Genomic DNA, 23650 nt, shown 5'->3' with positions numbered 1-23650 from the left:
AAGTACTTCATACTCATTTTCAGCAAGCAATAGATATCAATATTATCCGAATACTGTTTTTATATCTGCACTCTCAAAGGTCTCCAACTTGAATATCTTCTATTTTTTATATGGCTTCTATAAAATAAAAACCACCAATACCAAACTGAAAAAAAAATGCGTCTGGAAATCATCTTATTTTGACTCAACTGCTCTATTTTCAGTGGACTAGGAAATGACATTTGGAGCTTTCTGAAAGCCTCACAATTATTATGGGATCAATAAACATGTTAAAACTTCTGAGGAAGCAGAGTATCAACATCCAAATACAGAATAATGGAGAACTCAAAACGTGTTTCTCTAAATAACCGTGACTCTTTCTAAGCTAGTACACATCTAAAGAATTAAAAGAAAATAATTTTCATGAACAAAAAATTAGTATCTATGAGGCAAAATTGTAGCAGCCTGTATTATTTGAAAATGTATAGTAGTTTACAAAACCAAGACCTTGAAGTAACTGCACAGGGAAGAAGAATAATTCACATTTAGTCACAACAGAACAATCCTGGTGACCACACTATGAAGTGGTAGCAGAACGAACCCCAAAAGTCAGGTCTCTGGCTCTGTGCCCAGAGAGCTTTTCACCTCACCATAAGCATCTACTACAACCCTCCTGGAATTACTTCTACTCTAAAATCTGTGAACCATGAACAAATACAGTGTTAGTATTTTTACCTTATCTTTCAACAGGTTAATAACTCTGGCTTAAAAAACCCCATATTATACAATTAAAATAAATCCTAACTTTCTTTTGTAGATCAATCTTAAAGGTTTCTGAGTTACCATACATGAATAATTTTTAATTCTCCAATTTACACAAGGCAATCATCTGTCAAGGAGCTTTCCTTAGTTTCTCTTTCGTGATAAAATGAGTGCTAGTGTTCTAATATTTAATTCTCTGCTCTAATAAATCTTAGTTCCTTCTAAGTCCATGTCATTGCTTAAAGAATAAAAATGTGAGAAACTTTCTCTTTCAAAACCATACTATCAATTACAGTCTTTAGTTTTCCTACATTTTTGTTGTTGTTTATACCTTTTTCTCATGGAGAGATTCTATAGCACAGAGGCTAATGATACAGACTTTGGAGTAAGACATCCTGAGTTCAAATCCTGATTCTGTTATTTACTAGCTGCAAGTTATTTCCCTCTTTCTTAGATTTCCTCATCTGTAAAACAGGGATAATAACTGAACCTAGACCTCACAGTTACTGTGAGAATGAACTCACTTAATAAAAGTATCAATAAGATACTTAGAACTGTGCCTGGTACCTACTAAAACCTTCCATCAATGTTCATTATTATAATCTTTTAACTGTCATCAATCTAGACATTCATAGATGATACAATATAAAAAGTAGCTTAAAAACTGTGAAAGAATGTTCCTTGACCTTTAAAATAATGAATGTGAATGGTTCAAGGGTGTTTCTTTTTTTCTAAATATGAAAAATTTCAGACATTACAAAGTTATTATGCTTTAACTTCATATATATTGTTTTATATATTTTGAAACTTTACATACATTATATCTTATAGGTATCCTCTCCAATTAGATTTTTTCACAAACCAGGTTTTGCAATTTATACACACTGAGTGGGGGAAAAAAAAGTATTTGGGATAGAAAATACTAAAATGCTTCACATGGGGTAGCAAGTAAGTATTTTTTCTTGGAACATCTGTGTACTTGATGTAGGACGTGGTCAGTGAAGTCTGTGAGACACTGTTGTTATACTTAGAAGTGAAATTTACTGGGTGAGAAGAAATACACGTCTTCACCTGAATTAGATATTAACAAATTTCTCCATATAGTGCTTTCATCCCTGCCTGTCACTTGGTATTGTTCTACTATTTTATATAAATTTCCACTTCTAAGAACTACAAGTTCATATATTTTGTCTTCTACTGGGCTGTCCAAATTAAAAAAAAAAAAAAAAACAGCAGCAAAAATAGAACAAAATAAAATAGCTCCCTTCGAAAACCAAAACATAACCACAAAATACCCAAATCCCAAAGATCAATTACACTTATTCTCTGCTGAAATGCGCTTGTACAAACCAATCAAAAAAATTAAACAAAACCAGGCTGAGTTTTTTATTACACAAGCTCAGGGAAGTAGCCTAAGGACACAATGAATAGGTATGGTATTTTGATTAAACTATAGTGACTACTAAGTACAGTAACTCATAATACATAGCTCAATCATTCTTCCATTCATTACCATTGGTATTACCATTACCTCTGGTATTGAGATTAGGGGTGGCTGATTCCCAAGGCTAGAGAATATAAAGGCTTAGATTTATTTCAGTAGGAAAATATTGCTCAAAATCTTTTTTCATAACCATTTCTATGTCTAAGCCTAACCTCTAATACCTTTTTCTCTCACTTATTAGACTGGCAAAAGCTCATGTTCTTGGAACACAGCTCTTCTCTGTAAGCAGTGCCAACATTTTGATACAGCTTATCTTCTTGGAATCCCAGTCCTTGTCTACTTCAGATGCTAGTCTGATGCCTCCCACTTGAACTTAAAATTTTTAAAATATCCTTTCTAGACTTAGAATTTGACTATGTATGTAAGACAGCCCATTCTACTACTATTAAAAGTCCCTAGGTGATTTTTCTCCTATTTGGGTTTTGGAGCTCTAATCTACTTTGCTTGCTGATACCACCCTATTAATCATTCTCTACATGTAATTATATTATGTAATTACAGACTATACAGTAAAATTAGTATTTCTTTGTGGTGGTCTTAAAATGTCCACAAATTTTCTGTTACTATTCCCTTTGGTGGAGACACATGCTTCTTTTCTTGAATATGGGTGTACTTATTAACTTGTTTCTAATAAATATAATTCAGTGGAAATGATGAATTTTGGCATCTGAAGCTAGGTCAAAAATGACATACTGACTTCTCCTTTGTTCTCTCTCTTGGATCAATCTCTCTCAGGAAAGCCAACTGCCATGTCTTAAGGACATTCTAGCTGCCTTATAGAGAACTCAATGTGGTGAGTAACTAGGTCTTCTTCCACCAGCCATGTGAGTAAGCCATACGAGAAGCAGATGCTCCAACCACAGTCAAGCCTTCAAATGACTGCAGCCTCAACCAAAGTCTTGATTGCAATCTGATGAGAGAACTTAAGCCAGAACCCCCTAGCTAGGCCACTCCCAAATTCTTGACCCATAGTAACAATGAGATAACGTATACTGTACCAAGTTTTGGGGTAAGTTGTTATATGGCAAAAGATAACCAATATTATTAGTTTTACTGTTATTAAAGGCCTTTACCAACTGAGCCATAACCAATCTTCTTTTAGTTTGGTCTATGAATGAGTTCTTTAGTCCAAATAGCTCAACTGCACAGATTACATGTCTGTGGTGATTTCTACACTCACAGTGCCCTCATTCCACTCTGATTACCTACAATGATTATTCTTTCAAGCTCTAGTAAACTTTCAGGTCCTCCATGATTCATGGCACATCCTCTTATTACCACAGATAGCTTTCTTCTTGCCTTCTAGGAACTAACATTCTATTTAAGTAAATGAAGTACAAAATGAAAATGCAGTATATTTCTAAGTATTCCCTGGCTTGATTACAATATATTTTTTGATATACAGATATTTTTCTCATATTTTAGAGATCTTCAGTCTTTGATTTTTATGTTACATTTATTTTTAACACCTTAATCTTTATTTCCAAAGGTCTCACTCCATTTAGAAAGATAACGTTTAGCTGCAGGTGTTTGGAAGTTTCCAAAGCAAAGATTAAGTAGGGGGCAAAAAAGTTAGTAAGACAAGAGGAAATGTATAAAGACAATCACACGATGAACTAATTTTCATAGTTCTAGTACTGGGGCCTTGAAATGAACAACTAAAAATGAAGTCAGAATACACTTTACTTGCAAACTCAAAGAAAGAAAAAAACTAGAAAAGAATAATTCTGGGGCAATTAATCCTTTGCTGTAACTCTTTTTTAAAGCATAAAAGAATAATTATGTTCATTTCTATGGAAAACTTACCTAATTTACTGATCTTCAGTTAGTATGCCTTTAATTTAATATCTGGACTTAAGTTTTTGTTTTGAATTACTTTATTGGTAAATAAAATTCAAATTGTTTTCTGCTACTGAATTTTAATTAAATGTTTTGTGTACTACCCTTACAGATGCTTTCCCAGTAAGGAAGAAGACTAAATTAAAATGACTGATAAACAAATTTCAGAGACTAATTCTTGGTTAATATATATGTTTTGACACAGTTATCTCTCTTACACAAGAAATCTCATGAGAGCTCTAGAGTAAGAAATAATTGCGAATGCTAAGAAGGGCCGCTATCTAAATTGTACAACACAATAAATTCATGACTCAACCAATTTTGTCACTAATGTTTGTCTAAAAAAATTTACATTTTCCAAAATAGAACAACTCTTAGAGATTGGGGGAAAAAAAGCCTAAGGGAGAAAGGAATAGCTGAAGGAGTTACTGAAAAGTCATACTATATCCTTTATTAGACTGTGAACAAGAACTTGAGAATAGAGATGATAGCTTGCAGAAAGATGATTAAAATAACTATTACCTTATAGAGTATTAAATGTTAGCAAAGGGCAGTAGAAGGAACACAGAAGCATGTAAAATGATGGAGGGAAACAGAAGGGGTCAAGGAAGGCTTCTGAGAGGCAGTAATGTTTGTGTAGACCCAAAGAGCTGAAACTCTCCTGGTTTGCTTACTAAATCCAAATCTTCCATTGAATTATTTCAGGATGACCAGCATTATTTAAAGTGCATCAGAAACATAATAAGTTTATGAAATTAAAAATACTTTTCATCTCTTTCATTGCATTATCCATTAGAGAAAATACTGACAATATATACAAGGCATTTTATCACTAAGAGTCTCCCAGAGAGCAGGTGACATAGCTATCTGCTATCATGCATTACTCCTTAATATTCTACTATTAACAGAAATTTAGGCGTAACATTAAAAACTGAATGTCAAGGATACATTAACTTTCAAAGAAAAATACCTTTAATTTATATTTACATTCTAACTATGAACTTAACCCACAGGTTAAGTCAAGGGTGAAATGTTAGGAAGTAAGAAGATTAAAATAATAGAATGACAGTTTACTCAGAATAAATCATATAAGAATAGCTCTGAAAACATGATTCTGAAATGTTTCACTACTGTATAAAAAGATGAAAGACTCAACGAGAATATAAAAAATATCCATGTTTCATCTTCTCAAAATTGTTGAAATCTTTCCTCTGTTATCACTTCTTTCATTAAATTTGTTAATAATAAGAACCAAACTTTTAAATTCTTTTACTATCACTAAAATAAGTCTTTCTTTTTTGATTTTAAGACTTTCTCATGGTCTTTGATGTTTTGTACTTTGACTACAGTAGGTCTATATGTGAAACATTTTTCTTAACCTGCTCAACACTCTTAATTTTTTCAATTTGAACATTCCATTTTTTAATCAATTTTGTAAAATTTCAGTTCTCTCATTTTACTACTTCTTTCCAATACTTCTCTCTTTGTTTGAAATCCTATGTAAAGGACTTAAGAGGCCTCTCAAACGATCCCCCATTTTTCAGAAATGTCATTCTATTATCTTCTATGCCTAGGTAAATTCCTCAATATTATATTCTAATTCACTAAGTGTCCCTTCAACAGTCTAAAACATATTTTCTTCACTAAATATATATCCATTAATATATTTTTCATGTCTGGTATTTTAAAATTGTGTTTTTAAGTCCACTTGTTCATATTATATGCCATTTAATTGTTGAATAAACTGGGTCATTTGATCTATGCAACTTCCCTCATTCTGGACTAAAATGATACCATAAGGATTCGGTCAGACAAAATGCTCTTCTATTTTCTGTGTTTCCTATGGACTAGTAGTTAAATCTAACAATTAATTTAATCTTAATTTAATTTTAATTAATTAATATTTAAATTTTTGAAGTTGGGGCGGCAGGAGAGAAAAAGCATTAACTGAAAGTGTCATCTCTCCACAGCACTTCTATTTCTAGTATGTACATGCAGTAACATTTTCCCTTAATCAATAAAGTGGACTAAGTGATACTTCTGGAAAAACCAATGATTGGTATCCATGACATGCTGATGACTTTGGCAGGCAGGTCATACTCTCACCTATATTTTCAACCCTCTTTTGAGGAATTGAAATTTTTTTTAAATAAATTTATCTATTTATTTAGTTTATTTTGGCTTCGTTGCTGCACATGGGCTTTCTCTAGTTGCAGCGAGCAGGGGCTACTCTTCATTGCAGTGTGCAGGCTTCTCATTGTGGTGGCTTTTCTTGTTGTGGAGCGTGGGCTCTAAGTGCGTGGGCTTCAGTAATTGTGCCTCCTGGGCTCCAGAGCTCAGGCTCAGTAGTTGTGGCACACGGGCTTAGCTGCTCCACGGCATGTGGGATCTTCCCGGCCCAGGGCTCAAACCTGTGTTCCCTGCATGGGCAGACAGATTCTTAACCACTGTGCCACCAAGGAAGCCCAGAGGAACTGAAATTTTAATGTATCAAAAGTGAGTTATGACAGATTCAATACTAGTATGCAAGGTCTGATTAAATAAAAAAGTCAATAAGGTAACAGTAGGAAATTAACGAAGTTGCTTTTATGAGAATAATAGGTTGAAAATTTTGGCAAGACTCAGAAAGGGTGGGTCACTAAAATGAAATAAAGGCTATGTTATTTTGGTGTTGAAGATTGAGGTAAAATCATAAAAAATGATATGGATTCTGCATTCAAAATTGCGTGGCTGAGCCACGATGGACAGGATTTATGCTTCTTCCACTTGAAAAAACTGCATAAAATACATAAAATAATATTTTTTAGATGCTGGATATCAGGCAGAGCAGGGCAGTGGTATAGGCAGGGGAACCTATACAGAGCCTGGGTATTTCCCTGAGTTGAGGAAAAGGAGCTGGGACTCTAGAGGACAAGGTGGCTAGATTTTACAAGGCACAGTACCAGAGATGCACAGAGAGAGTGAGCTCTGGAAATCTGCAGAAAGACCATATTAACTCTTCAGCTGAGTATAAAGAGCATGTACATGTGAACAAACCACCCAATGCTGGGGAAAGAATGGAAAGAGCAGAGAGGGCAATCTCTGGAGCAAACATAGGGCTTGGAATACTTTGTGTTCCAGTGAGCCAGAGCAGGAAAACCTTGTAATTCCCAGGGCATCAAGAAAAGTACAAAGAATGGATTTATCTTAGTATCTGGGTAAAGTTAACCTTAGACTAAACGCTGCCCTGGTCCACTTAACAAACCTTAAAAAAAGTCTTGAAAAGATCAAACATTAATTATGTCCCAGAGAAAAGTGGATGAATATCTTAAGAATATATTGTCTGGCACACATCAAAACAAAACCCACAGTGGTTGGCACCTAATAAAAATTGCCAGGCATTCAGAGAAGAAAATGACCCATAATAAGGGGAAAAAGTAATCAAAACAAACAGAATCAGAAATGACACAGATGATAAAACTAGTAAAACAGAACATTAAAAGTTACAACAAAATATGTATGTTCAAGAGACTTGAGGAGAGCCTGGAGGTAATAAAAGAAAAATGAAGAAAATAACCCTGAAGAACATCATGACAAAATTGGTTAAACTAGTTACAAAAACAAAAAAATTTAAATGCAACCAGAGCAAAAGATAATTAACTACAAAGGACACAAGATAAGAATGACAGCAGTTCTAGTTGGAAACAAGCCAAACCAGAGATAATGGAACAATTCCTTTAAAAGACTGAAAAAAAAGTCAACCTACGATTCCATACTAAGAGAAAACACCTTTCTTCCCATCCCCCCAAATAACTCAAAATACAAAAACAATCTTTTTAGTTTTCTGGAAAGAAATTCAAAAAAGTTGAGAAGCATTTACTCATAAAAAGCTGATGAAATTTGGGCCCAAAACAGCAAAAATCTATGGCATCCTTGAATAGACATAACCCCTTCAAACACACTAAAACCCAGAGCAGCAGGTGTAGTGGAGGTAGCAGGATTGGGAATGCCCATGAAAACCACGGTTTTAAGCTGAGGAAGCTGACTTGATTGGTAGCAACATGCTAAACACCAACACCCAGGGAAGATTTCAATAAAAAGAGCAAACTCTGTAAGAAATGTATGGGGAAATACCAGAGTTCTGCTAGTCTAAAGCTACAGTCCAGGAGAGATAAATTCCTCAGATTAAGTCCAAGTAAATTATTCAAAAACAAAATCCCCAACAATACAACAAACTTCAGGGGAAAAAAAATCAGAATCCAAATTTGCTAAGATATATTTTGTAAAATGCACAGTTTTTAACAAAAGATTATATGATGTACAAAGAAAAAGGGAAGTAATACCTATACTTGGATATTGAAACAGTCTAAAGAAACTGTCTCCGAGTGGGCCCAGCTGTTAAATTTAGCAACGATCTTAAAGCAGATCCAATAAATATAATCAGATTATATTGAAAGATGCTATATTCAAAGAACTAGATGAGAACATGACAAGGCCTCAACCAATAGTGGATTATGATAAAGAAACAGCAACTATAAAAATAGGACCAACTGAAAAGTACAATAACAGAAATAAAAAACTCACCATATGGTTTCAGCAGCATATTTGACAGAAAAAAACACTGAACCTGAAGATAGGTAAACAGAAATTACCCAAAGAATAGAGATGAAAAACATTGAGGAAGGAAAAACGAGAGAGAGAGAGAGAGAGAGAGAGAGAGAGAGAGAGAGAGAGCGCACATGCATGTAAGCTCCAAAAGCCTAGGAAACAATATCATGTATACCAGTATATGTGTGAAAGGAGTCCAAACAAAGAGATAGGGGTAAAAAATACTTGAAGAATCGATGGCTAAAAGCTTATGAAATTTGATGAAAAACATGAATCTACAGATCCAAGAAGGTCAACAAAATCTTAGTAGGATAAACACAAAGAGGTCCATATCTAAACACATAAGCAAACTGTTGAAAGCCAAAGAAAAATGGGGGAAAAAAGAAGAAAAGAAAATAAAAGCTACAAAAAAAGTGACTCATAATGTACAGGGGAACAGCAAGATTAACAACTAATTTTTTACTCAGAGACAATGAAGTCCAGTAGGTGGTAGACAGGCACAATAAAACTGTTCACCAAGAATTCTATATCCAGCAAAACTATCTTTCAAATATGGAAGATGAAATAATGACATTTCCAGATAAACAAAGACTGCTAGGACACTTGCCTTATAAGAAACTGTAAAGAAAGTCCTTCAAACTGAAAGGAAATAACTCTATACAGTAACTCAAATTCACAGAAGAAAATGAAGAATCCTGGAAATGTTAACAACAGGGTAAAAAGAGAAGATAGCATGAATACTTCTTTGTTTAATTTCATTGAAAATCATAAGATTGTATATACTGATAATAGTTAAAATGGTAATGTTGGGATAATACCAGATAGAGATAAAAGATATTTGACAATAATAGTACAAAGGAAGAACAAGAAAATGGGGCTATACTGGAGCAAAGATGCTACATTTAGTCATGCTAATGGGATGTAGTTTCTGTAGCAACCATAAAGAAAATAACAGAGATTGTTCAATGGATAAAAACACAAGATCCAACTCTAGGCTGTCTATAAGAGATATATTTCATATTCAAAGACACAAACAGTGAAAGGATGATAAAAGATACATCATACAAAAAGTAACCATAAAAGAACTAGAGGTATATTATTATCAGGCAAAGAAGTCTTTGAGACAAAAAAAAAAAAAAGTCATACTAAAAAAGGACATTTCATAATGATAAAAAGGTCTACAGGAAGATGTAACAAAACAGCAGAATATATTCTTTTTATATGCACATGTAGTATTTTTTTTTGGATAATCCAACTGATTAAGAAAAAAACAAGGTCCATAAAGTATAAAATGATTCAAATATCAATACCTGAAAGTGTGTTTACTAACAACAATGCAATTAAACTAGAAATTAAGAAGAGAAATTAATTTGGAAAACCTCCAAATATTTTGAAATTAAACAAGAAAACTTAACAACCCATGAGTCAAAGAAGAAATCACAAGTAAAATAAGGAAATATTTAGTTGCGAATAAAATTTAAAATACAACATATTTGTTGTATAAAATGTCATGGTATGTCACTAAAGCGGTACTTTGAGGGAAATTTATAGCGTAGCATGCCAGATAAGAAAGGAAGAAGGCTATACAAATCAACAATCTACCTTAGGAAACTAAAAGAAGATAAGTAAATTAAAACTAAAGCAATCACATGGAAGGAAATATTAAGGTTGAAGCAAAAATCAATGAAATAAAAAAATACATAAAGTCAATGAAAGCAAAAGTTTATTCTCTGAAAAGATCAATATAACTGATAAACCTTTAGCTAGGCTGACTGACCAACACAAAAAAGAGAGAAGATACAAATTACAAAATCAAGAATGAGTAAGGAGACTTCCTACAGAAATAAAAATGATTATAAAGAAATATCATAAATAACATTATACAATCAAATGTGCAATATGCATGAAATAAAGTATTGTCTGAGACAAATTACCATAATGAATCAACAAGGAATAGAAAATTTGGATAGATCTATAATAAGAAGTTTAATTAGTAAATGAAAATCCTCACACAAAGGAAAACCTAGGCTTAAAGGACTTCCATGGTGAATTCTATCAAATTAATAAAACAAAACAAAACCAAAAAAACCAATCTTCCATAAACTCTTTCAGAAAATAGAGCAGGAGGGAACATTTTCCAGTTCTCTGAGGCTAGTAAGCATATTAATACCCCTTATGAAAGTAGACACAAAAATCCCTAACAAAATATTAGCAAACTAAATCCAGTAGCATAGAAAAAACATTATATACCACGACAGTGTGGAATTTTCCCAGATTGCAAGATTGGTCTAATATCTGAAAATGAATGAATATAATACCTTATATCAATAAAAAAGCCTGTATTTTTATCTCAACTGAAACAGAAAAAATGAAATCAAACAATCAATCACAATAGAAACACCTAACAAAACCAGGTTAGAAGGGAATCTCCTCATCCTACTAAAGGGTATCGACATAAAAAACTTACAGCTAATGACATTATACTTAATTTTAAAGGCTAATTATTTTCCCATTAAGATCAGGAATAAAAGAAAAGCTGTCCTCTCTCACCAGTTTTACTCAATATTGTACTGGAGATTCTATTCAGTACAACAGGCCAATAAAAAAAATTAAAAGTGCCTTTGTTCACAAATGGCATGATCCTTTATGTAGAAAATTCTAAAGAATCTACAAAAACAAAACCCCCAAACTACAGAACTAATGAAAGTATTTTATAATTTTGCAGTAATAAAGAATTATATTTTACATATTAATAAGGAAGAGTCTAGAACAAAAATTAAGGACACAATTCCATTTATAACAAAATAAAAATGAAAACAAAATAAATTTAACAAAAGTAGTAGAAGACATACACTGAAAATAATAAAAATTGCTAAGAGAAACTAAAGAATATCTAAATAAATGGAGATACAACCTATATTCACAGAATGGAAAATTCAATATAATGAGGAAGGAAATTCTCTCCAAATTGGTGTACTGATTCATTATATTCTCTATCAAAATTCCAGCAAGCTTTTGTGAAAAAATTGACAATCTGATTATAGAATTTATATAGAAATGTAAAGAATCTATTAGTCATAACAATTTTGAAAAACAAAGTAAAAGGACATAACACTACCTAATTTTAAAAACTTACTCTAAAGGAAAAATACTGTATGCTCTCACTTATACATAGACTCTAAAAAAGCTAAACTAATAGAAATAGAGAGTAGAAAGGTGGTCACCAGATGCTGGGGTGGGGGGAAACTGGGGAGATGTTGGTCAAAGAGTACAAACTTCTAGTTATAAGATAAATAGGTTCTAGGGACCTAATGTACACCATGGTGACTACAGTTAACAATACTGTAGTACACAGTTGAAAGTTGCTAAGGGAGTAATTCTTAAATGTTATCACCACCTAAATAAAAAAAGGTAATTACTTGAGATGATGGAGGTATTAACTAACCTTATTGTGATAATCATTTCACAATATATTATGTGTTTCAAAGGATCTTGTTGTACACCTTAAACTTACATATGTTATATGTCAATTACATCTCAACAAAGCTTTTAAAAAACACCTTAAAAGTACTGTAATCAATACAGCTGGTAAGGGTTTAAGGACAAATTAGAAAATCCAGAAAAAAAACTTTGCATTCATGGTCATTTGATTCCCAAGAAAAGTGCCAAAGCAATTCAGCTGAAGAACAGCCTTTCACCAATAGTGCTTGTAAAAATGAATATCTATATGCAAAAAGTGTCCTTATATCCTTATATCGCACCATAAACAAAAATTAACTTAAAAAATCATTCATATAAATTAACTTAAATGATTAAATGATTAAACTTCTAGAATAAAACACAGAAGAACAGTTTGGGTTAGAAAAAATGTTCACAGATATGACATCAAAAGCATGACCATAGAAGAAAAATTGATGTTACTGCATTCAAACTGAAAACTTGTTCTTCAAAAGGTATCATTAAGAAAATGAAAGGAAAGCCAAAGGCTGGGGAAAAATATGAAAATCATTTATGTGATAATGCACCTGTATCAAGAATACAAAAAGTACTCCTATAAAATCCCTCTTGATAATTGTTAGAATAAAAAGACAGACAATCAGTACGGATAGAAAAGACGTCAACAATAACTATCAACCAAGTTTGACCTAATTGACATAAAAACAAAACCATGATACATACTCTTTTCCTATGCAAATAAAAACTTTATCAAGATAGAACATACTGTGGGCCATAAAACAAATATCAATAAACTTAAAAGCATTCAAGTCATATAAAGTATGTTCTCTGACTAAAATGAACTTAAGTTAGGAGACAATAACAGAAAGTTTTGAGATATTTGCAAATATATATCAAACTTCTAAATAATCCATGACTCAAAGAAACAAGTCCAGATGGAAATTAGAAAGTATTTTGAACTAAATGAAAATGGAAACACAACATATCCAAATTTAGGGGATACAGCTATGGCATAGCTAAGAAAGAAATTTATTTCTCCATTTCCCCCTTGAGAAACTAAAGGGCAGAGAAGGAAACCCAAAGAAAGCAGAAGAAGGAAAATAATAAGGAGAAGAACAGTAATCAAGTGAAACAGAAAACAGAAAAATAGAGAAGTACAATTAACCAAAATCTCATTTTCTAAGAAAAAATAAATATAGTTGATTAGCTCTAGACAGACTGATATGTGAGAGATGAAACCACCAATACTATGAACAACTTTATGCTGATATTTCTTGAATATACTTCAGCAACTTAGATGAATCTATCATTATTTTGTAAGACAAACTGAACAGTCTTATATCTACTAAAGAAATTTAATTTGTAATTTAAAACATCCTTACAAAGAAAACTCTAGGACCCAATGGTTTAATTCCTATCAGAGGAAGAAATAATACCAATTTTATTCAACTGTTCCAGAAAATTAAAAAGGAGAGAATACATCACAACTCATTCTACAAAGCCAGCATCACATTGGTACCAAAAGCAGTCAGAGACACTCAGTAAAATAAAAGAGTTATAGATATATATCCCTCTTAAACACAGATACAAAAATTCTTAGGGAAATTTCAGCAAATGACATCCAACAAGATAAAAGAAAGAATAATAGAGAGAGGAGTGGCCAAGATGGAGGAGTAGAAAGATGCTAAACTCACCTCCTCTCACGAGCACACCAAAATCACAATAATTTTCAGAACAATCATCATTGATTGTTGTAAGATGAAACTTACATCACTGAAGACTGCAACTTACCAGAAAAGATTTTGTACAACAAAAGACATAAAGAAGGAACCACAATAAGACCAGCAGGAGGGGCAGACTCGCAATATAAACAAATCCCATACCCGGGTGGGCAACTCACATACTAGAGAATAATTGTATTGTAAAGGTCCTCCCACAGGAGTGAGAGTTATGAGCCCCACATCAGGCTGTCTAGGTTGGGGGTCCAGCACTGGGAAGAGAAGCCCCCAGAGCATTTGGCTTTGAAGGCCAGGAGGGCTTGATTACAGGAGGGCCACAGGATTGGGTAAAATAAAGACTTCACTCTTAAAGGGTGCATACAAAATCTCACGTGCACTGGGGCAAAGGGCAAAAGCAGTAATTTGATAGGAGCCTGGGCCAGACCTACCTGCTGGTCTTGGAGGGTCTCCTGTGGAGGTGCGGGGGCAGCTGTGGCTCACCCTGGGGACATAGACACTGGTGATAGACATATCAGGGAGTATTCATTTGCATGAATGCTTGGGGAGGCTAACATCTGGCTTGGGGCATCAGCACAAGAGCTGGCCCCATCCAATAGCCTATAGACTCCAGTGCTGGGATGCCTCAGGCCAAAAAACTAACTGGATGGGGACACATCCCCACCCATCACCAGACAGGATTCCTAAGACTTCCTGAGCCAACATCCACCTAAAGACAGGCCTCTAGACAAGGCCCTGACCATCAGAGGGCCAATACCCAGCTCTACCCCTCCCACTAGGAAGCCTGCACAAGCCTCTAGACCAGTCTCACCCACCAAGGGGCAGACACCAGAAACAAGAAAACTACAGTCACACAGCTTGCAGACTGAATTTGGAAATGCAGGCCAGACATTACCCTGGAACCAGCTAGCCCCTGGTCCTTGGATTATGAGAGGGAAGTGCACTGCTGGGAAGCATAGGATGTATCCTACAGAGGGGCACTTCAACAAGGTCAAGAAATGTAACCAACTTACCACACACATAAAAATACAAATAGCAATTTAGACAAAATGAGATGACAGAGGAATATGTTTCAGATGAAGGAACAAGACAAAACTACAGAATAACAACTAAGTGACGTGGAGTCAGGAAATCTACCTGAGGAAGAGTTCACAGTAATGATTGTAAAGATGATAAAAGGTACTGTGATGAGAATGGATGCATGGAGCGAGAAATGAGAAGTTTTTAACAAAGAATTAGAAAATATAAAGAAGAACCAAACAGAATTGAAGAATACAATAACTGAAATGAAAAACACAATAGAAGGAATCAATAGCAGACTAAATGAGGCAGAAGAATGTATCAGTGAGCTGGAAGACAGAGTAGTGAAAATCACTGTCATGGAATAGAAAAAAGAAAAGAGAATGAAATGAAATGAGGACGTTTAAGAGAACTCAAGCACGCTAATATTCACATTATAGGGGTCCCAGAAGGAAAAGAGAGAGAAAGAGCCTGAGAAAATATTTGAAGAGATAATAGCTGGAAACTTCCCTAACCTAGGAAAGAAAACAGTCACCCAAGTCCAGGAAGTAGACAGAGTCCCATACAGGATTAACCCACAGAGGAACACACCTAGACACACTGTACTCAATTAACAAAGGTAAAGATAAAGAGAGAGTATTAAAAGCAACAAGAGAAAAGCAACAAATTAAATACAAGGGAACTATGATAAGGCTACCAGCTGTTTTTCCAGCAGAAACTCTGCAGGCCAGAAGGGAGGGGGCACAATATTACTTAAAGTGATAAAAGAGAAAAACCTATAACCAAGAATACTCTACCAGCAAGGATCCTCTTCAGATCTGATGGACAAATCAAAAGCTTTACAAACATGCAAATGCCAGAGGAATTTAGCACCACCAAACTAGCTTTACAACAAATGCTAAAGGAACTAGGCCGAAAAAAAAGGCCACAACTAGAAACAAGAAAAGGACAAAATTGAAAAGCTCACTGGTAAAGGGAAACATATAATAGAGGTAGGAAATCATCCATATACAAAGCTGGTAGGGAGGTTAAAAGACAAAAGTAATAAAATCATTTGTATCCAAAAACAACAACAACAGTTAAGGGATACATAAAAATATTAGATATAAAATATAAGATCAAAAACAGTTATTGTGAGGGGAGGAGAGTACAAATGCAGGGTATCTAAAATGCATTTGAAATTAAGATATCAACAACTTAAAACAAAAACATATATATAGACTGCTATACAAAAACCTCATGGTAACCACAAACCAAAACATGTGATATACACACAAAAAAGAAAAAGAAATCCAAACATAACACTAAAGACAGTCATCAAGTCACAAGGGAAGAGAACAAAAAAAGAAAGGAGAAAAAAAAGACCTACAAAAACAAATCCAAAAGAATTAACAAAATGGCAATAAGAACATACACATTGATAATTACCTTAAATGTAAATGGATTAAATGCTCTAACCAAAAGACACAGACTGGCTGAATGGATGCAAAAAACAGGACCCATATGTATGCTGCCTTCAAAGAGACTCACTTCAGATCTAGAGACACATACAGACTGAAAGTAAGGGGATGGAAAAAGTTATTCCACACAAATGGAAATCAGAAGAAAGGTGGAGTAGCAATACTCATATCAGACAAAATAGACTTTAAAATAAAGACTGTAACAAGATACGAAGAGGAACACTACATGATGATCAAAGGATCAATCCAAGAAGAAGATATAACAATTGTAAATATATATGCACCCAACATAGGAGCACCTAAATATATAAGGCAAATGATAACAGATGTGAAAGGAGAAACTGACTGTAACCAAATAATATTTGGGGACTTTAACACCTGACTTACACCAAAGGACAGTTCATCCAGAAAGAAAATCAATAAAGAAACACAGGCCTTAAATGACACCTCAGATGGACTTAATTGATATTCAGAGAGCATTCCATCTGAAAGCAACAGAATACACATTCTTTTCAAGTGTACGTGGAACATACTCCAGGACAGATCACATGCTGGGTCACAAAGCAAGCTTTGGTAAATTTAAGAAAACTGAAATCAGATCAAGCATCATTTCCGACCACAACGCTATGAGGCTAGAAACCAACTTCAAGAAAAAAACTGTAAAAAACACAAACATGTGGAGGCTGAACAATATTCTACTGAACAACCAATGGTTCACTGAAGACATCAAACAGGAAATCAAAAATTACCCAGAGACAAATGAAAACAAAAACACAACGATCCAAAACTTATGGGACACAGGAAAAGCAGTTCTAAGAGGGAAGTTTATAGCAATACAAACTTACCTCAGGAAACAAGAACAATCTCAAATAGACAACCTAAATTTACACCTAAAGCAACTAGAGGAAGAAGAAAAAACAAAACCCAAAGTTAGTAGAAGGAAAGAAATCATAAAGATTAGAGTAGAAATAAATGAAATAGAAACGAAGAAAACAATAGACAAGATCAATGAAACTAAAAGCTGGTTCTCTTAAAAGATAAACAAAACTGATAAACCTTTAGCCAGACTCATCAAGAAAAAAAAGAGAGGGCCCAAATCAACAAAATTAGAAATTAAAAAGGAGAAGTGACAAATGACACCAAAAAAATACACAGAACCGTAAGAGACTACTACAAGCAACTCTATGCCAAAAAAATAGATAACCTAGAAGAATGGGACAAATTCTTAGAAAGGTACAATCTCCTAAGCCTGAACCAGGAACAGAAAATAGGAACAGACCAATTACAAACACTGAAATGAATCTGTGATTTAAAAACTCCCATCAAACAAAAGTCCAGGCCAGATAGCTTCACAGGCAAATTCTATCAAATATTTAGAGAGGAGTTAACACCTATCCTTCTGAAACTATTTCAAAAAATTGCAGAGAAGGAACACTTCCGAGCTCATTCTATGAAGCTACATCACCCTGATACCAAAAACAGACAAAAATATCACACAAAAAGAAAATTACAGGCCAGTATCACTGATGAATATAGACGCAAAAATCCTCAACAAAATACTAGCAATCTGAATCCAACAATACATTAAGAGGATCATACACCATGATCAAGTGGGATTTATCCCAGAGATGCAAGGATTTTTCAATATCCTCAAATCAATCAATGTGAGACACATTAACAAATTGAAGAATAAAAACTATATGATCATCTCAATAGATGCAGAAAAGCTTCTGATAAAATTCAATATCCATTTATGATAAAAACTCTTTAGAAGGTGGGCATAGAGGCAACACACCTCTACATAATAAAGGCCATATATGACAAACCCACAGCTAACATCATACTCAATGGTGAAAAACTGAAAGCATTTCCTCAAAGTTCAAGAAGAAGACAAGAATGCCACTCTCGCTACTTTTATTCAACATAGCTTTAGAAGTCCTAGCCAAGGTAATCAGAGAAGAAAAAGAAATAAAAGTAATCCAAATTGGAAAAGAAGATGTAAAACTGTAACTGTTTGCACATGACATGATACTATACATAGAAAATCCTAAAGATGCTACCAGAAAACTATTAGTCCTCATCGATGAATTTGGTAAAGTTCCTGGATACAAAACATACAGAAATCTGTTGCATTTCTATACACTAGCAACAAAACATCAGAAAGAGAAATTAAAGAAACAATCCCGTTTATTATCGCATCAAAAAGAATAAAATACCTAGGAATAAACCTACAAAAGGAGGCAAAAGACCTGTACTCTGAAAACTATAAGACACTGGCAAAAAGAAATTGAAGACAACACAGATGGAAAGATATACCATGCTCTTGGATTGGAAGAATCAATATTTTTTTTTAATTAAAAAAATTTTTTTAATTTATCTTTTAAAAATTGAAGTATAGTTTATTTACAATGTTGTGTTAGTTTCAGGTATACAGCACAATAATTCAGCTATATACACACACACACACATATATATGCATTTTTTTCAGATTCTTTACCCTTGTAAGTTATTACGAAATATTGAGTATAGGTCCCTGTGCTATGCAGTAGGTCCTCATTGGTTATCTATTTTATATATAGTAGTGTTTATATGTTAATCCCAACCTCCTAATTTCTCTCCCCCTCCATCCCCCTTTGGTAACCATAAGTTTGTTTTCTATGTCTGTGGGTCTATTTGTTTTATAATTAACTTCATTTGTATCTTCCATCTATCTGTCGATGGACATTTAGGCTGCTTCCATGTCTTGGCTATTGTAAATAGTGCTGCTATGAACACTGGGGTGCATGTATCTTTTTAAATTATAGTTTCCTCTGAATATATGCCCAGGAGTGGGATTCCAGGATCATATAGTAACTTTATGTTTAGTTTTTTAAGGAACCTCCATGGTGTTCTCCATAGTGGCTGCACCAATTTACATTCTCACCAACAGTTTAGGAGGGTTCCTTTTTCTCCACACCTTCTCCAGCATTTATTATTTGTAGACATTTTGATCATGGCCATTCTGACTGGAGTGTGGTGATACCTCATTGTAGTTTTGATTTGCATTTCTCTAATATGATGTTGAGCATCTTTTCTTGTGCCTGTTGCCATCTGTATGTCTTCTTCGGAAAAATGTCTATGTAGGTCTTCTGCCCATTTTTTTCCATTGGGTTTTTTTGTTTGTTTGTTTGTTTTATTGAGCTGTATGACCTGTTTGTATATTTTGGAGATTAATCCCTTGGTGGTGCACTGTTTGTAAATATATTCTCCCATTCTGTAGGTTGTCTTTTCATTTTGTTTATTATTTCCTTTGCTGTGCAAAAGCTTTTAAGTTTAATTAGGTCTCATTTAAAAAGTATTTGTTTTTATTTCCATGATTCTAGGAGACAGATCTAAAACAATCTTGCTGTGAATTATGTCAACGAGTGTTCTGCCTATATTTTCCTCCTGGAGTTTTATAGTATCTGGTCTTACATTTAGGTCTTTAATCCATTTGAGTTTAGTTTTGTATATGGTGTTAGAGAATGTTCTAATTTCATTCTTTTACATGTAGCTGTCCAGTTTATCCAGCACCACTTCGTTTTTTTTTAAATGATTCATTTTTTTATATAAATTTATTTTGTTTATTCATTTGGTTGCGCCAGGTCTTAGTCACATTTCGCGGGCTCCTTAGTTGTGGCATGCAAACTCTTAGTCGCGGCATGCATGTGGGATCTAGTTCCCTGACCAGGGATCAAGCCTGGGCCCCCTGCATTGGGAGCATGGAGTCTTAACCACTACGCCACCAGGGAAGCCCCCGGCACCACTTCTTGAAGAGACTGTCTTTTCTTCATTGTATATTCTTGCATCCTTTGTTGTAGATTAATTGAATATAGGTGCATGGGTTTATTTCTGGGCTTTCTATCCTGTTCCATTGATCTTTTTTCTGTTTTTGTGCAATACCATACTGTTTTGACGACTGTAGCTTTGTAGTATAGTTTGAAATCAGGGAGCCTTATTCCTCCAGGTCCGTTTTTCTTTCTCAGGATTGCTTTGACTGTTAGGGGTCTTTTGTGTTTCCATACAAACTAAAAATTTTTTTGTTCTAGTTCTGTGAGGAATGCCATTGGTAATTTGATAGGGATTGCTTTGAATCTGTACATTGCCTTGTGTAGTAGAGTCATTTTTACAATATTGGAAGAATCAATAAAAAAAAAAGATATAAATGAACTTACTTACAAAACAGAAGTAGAGTGACCGACACAGAAAACAAAGTTTTGGTTACCAAAAGGGATGGGCAGGGGGGAGATAAATTAGGAGGATGGGATTAACATATACACATTACTGTGTATAAAATGTAATAGATAACCAAGAAGGACCTAATGTATAGCACAGGGAAGTATACTCAATATTTTTTAATAACCTACAAGGGTAAAGAATCTGAAAAAAATTGATATACATTCATATACAGTAAGTCCCCTACACACGAACCTTCAAGTTGACAACTTTCAAAGACGCGAACGTGCGTTCGCATGTCTAATCATGTAAGTTAGTTCACGTGTCTGACGTACACTGTGATGTGTATGCATCCTCTTCAAGTGGTTGTGCTTTTGTGTACTTTACTGTACAGTAATGTATATAGTAGTACAGTATCTTTATTTCAAGCCCAGGATGTCCGGAAGCAAGTGTAAAAGCAGCAGTGATGGAGCTGGTACTGCTAAGAGGCACCAAGAATTGGAGGTCCAGAGCAAAGACAAAGAGAGACAAGAGGAAGAACAAGTAACTGAAGAACTGAAGAGATTTATGATGCAGGAAATGGCAAGGGGATTTTCTTTAGTTGAGGAGGCACTGTTAGTTTTTGAGGCACAGGACCCGAATGTGGAACAGTACACAAAGGTTATAGCAGGCATTCAGGATGCAATCCAGTGCTACCGTGTCATCTATGACGAGAAAAAAAGAGCTACTACCCAGACATCACTGGATCATTTTTTCAAGAGGGTAGACAGAACTGAATCCAGCAAGGAACCAGAACCTGTGCCATCAATGTCGGGCATGAGTGAAACTGCAGCTTGCCCTCCATCTCCTGTTGCTGACGATCCTTCAGCTCCACCATCTCCCACCTCCTCTCCCTCCTCCAGTCAGTAACTCTTCTTCCCTGTTCACTTGATGCCAGCCTCTGTATGCCACCTATTGTACTGTACTACTGTACTTTTCAAGGTACTGTACTGTAAGATGAAAAATGTTTTATTGTTTGCGTGTGTTTGATTTTTATGCATTATTTGTGTGAAAAGTATTATAAACCTATTGCAGTATAGTACTGTACTGCATAACCAATTGTGTTAGCTGGGTACCTAGGCTAACTTTGTTGGACTTAACAAATTCGACTTATGAACACACTCTCGGAACGGAACTCATTTGTATGTAGGGGACTTACTGTATATATCTATATATCTATACATATATCTATATCTATCTATACATATATCTGAATCACTTTGCTGTATACCCGAAACTAACAGGACATTGTAAATCATCTATACTTCAAAAAAAATGACTTAATAGCAATAAAAAGATTTAAATGAAGAAAAATAATATATCATGATTATGTGTGTGGGTTTTATCCCAAGGAGTTCAGGTTGAGTTAACGTTTAAAAAATCAACCAATTTAATTCACCACATTAACACTCTTAAAAAAGAAAAAGTACATAATGATCTCAAAAGATGGAGAGAAGTATTTGACAAAATTCAATATCCATTCCTAACAAAGTCTCAGAAAACTAGGGATAGGAAACCTCCTCAACCAGATAAAGTTAATCTATAAAAAACTTACAGTTAAGTCTTAAGGATGAAAGACCTTAATTTTATTAGTGAAAGAAGCCAGACCAAGACATGAACAAAAATCAGGAGTACAAAATGTAAATTCCATTTGTATAAAATTCTAGAAAATGTAAACAAATCAGTTAGGAAGGAGATCATTCATTGCTTAAGGATGGGGAAGGGGGAGAGTGGCAGCAAAGGAGGAATTACAAAGTGGTAGGAGAACGCCTTTGAGGATAATGGATATATTCATTATCTTGCCTGTGGTAGTTTTACAGGTAGGGGTGTGTGTGTTGTGTGTGTGTGTGAAAACTCATCAAATCATGCACTTCAATGTGCTGTTTATTTTATGTTAATTATACGTCTATAAAGCTGTAATTTAAAAAAAGACTGCATGGCAGGTATATGGAAATTTTCGCTTTTTTGAAAATAAATTTGTCGATAATTCATTACATGCATGGTTTATGTCAGAAAGAGGATGTGATACTCCATTCAGAGAATTCATACTCAAAGTAAAAGCCTTGGTTCTATTTCAAAAGAGTTTTACATTTTCAGTTAAAACAAAATGTTTTAAGGTAAATTACCAAAGTTACAAATTTTTCCTTTTTTAAAAAAATAATTTCCCTGTTTTAATTAACTTTTAAAACTAACTGGCCAATTAAAGTCTCAAATGTGTCTAAAAACAGTGCACCTATTATCTGTGTCTATCTGCCTAAACATATCAAATCACGCCTAATTAATAGAAGGCAACAAGCGTATGTATATGATTCATTAATTCTCCATGAAATACGCTCATGTAGTATTTTAATAGGTCACACGTTTCACAGAAAGACAAATTAAACTTGCAATGGGGCATGACAAAAATACTTCAGAAATACTTTGATCCTATTTTCTTGTGTATAGTTGAAGGTAAAGAAGAGTGATGTTATAAAGATGCTGCATTATCTGCAGAGGTGCCCTCTCCCATACTCATTTCTCCCATCTTCACCGACACATTTTTAAAACACTGTTGGTTAATTTGATCATATAACAAGATGAGTACAAAAGGGCAGGAAGCAGGGAATTTAAGTTTTTCAAATATGAAGACAATCAAATCTTATTAAGGCCACATTAACTTAATGATATCTTATTAATATTACATCAGTACAAATTCAAGTACATAGGATGTCTCTAACAGTATACGTTCTGAATCTGGAAGAGTGTGGCAATGATGGTGGTGGTACAGTTTTGACCACAGTTAATAGTACATTTACTTAGCTTTTATACCCAAAGCTGTTTTCCAGCTAACAAAACAAATAATTAGAAAGTTTATATTTTTATTGCCTAGGACTACAAAGAAGCAATAAATTATTTAAGTTCAAAATGTTCTAAATGATTTTTAAAATCCCTTACCGGTATCTATGAACAAATATACCCTTAAAAATAGAGTTCATCATATTTTCGATTTCATCCTGATTTTCTTGTAGCTGAAATGAAAAATAAATAAAAATATAAATTAAAATATTGATCATTTTATTTGCAATAAAGAGTTC

At 34.1% G+C, this 23650-nt stretch overlaps 1 protein-coding gene across 3 annotated transcripts in view; it reads right to left on the bottom strand.

The window, feature by feature from the left end:
- The window catches only part of STAG1 (STAG1 cohesin complex component), a 433060-nt gene that overhangs the window by 124466 nt on the left and 284944 nt on the right, over window positions 1–23650 (bottom strand). For all 3 annotated transcript variants that reach the window (XM_059920266.1, XM_059920267.1, XM_059920268.1), the window contains one exon: window positions 23511–23584. In XM_059920266.1, coding sequence (XP_059776249.1) covers window positions 23511–23584 — 74 coding nt within the window. The remainder of the gene's footprint in view (window positions 1–23510; window positions 23585–23650) is intronic.

The sequence above is a fragment of the Balaenoptera ricei genome, chromosome 4, assembly GCF_028023285.1.
Source record: "Balaenoptera ricei isolate mBalRic1 chromosome 4, mBalRic1.hap2, whole genome shotgun sequence".
Taxonomy (NCBI): Eukaryota; Metazoa; Chordata; class Mammalia; order Artiodactyla; family Balaenopteridae; genus Balaenoptera; species Balaenoptera ricei.
The sequence above is the reverse complement of the archived record's forward strand: the minus strand, read 5'-3'. Positions and strand labels throughout refer to the sequence as shown.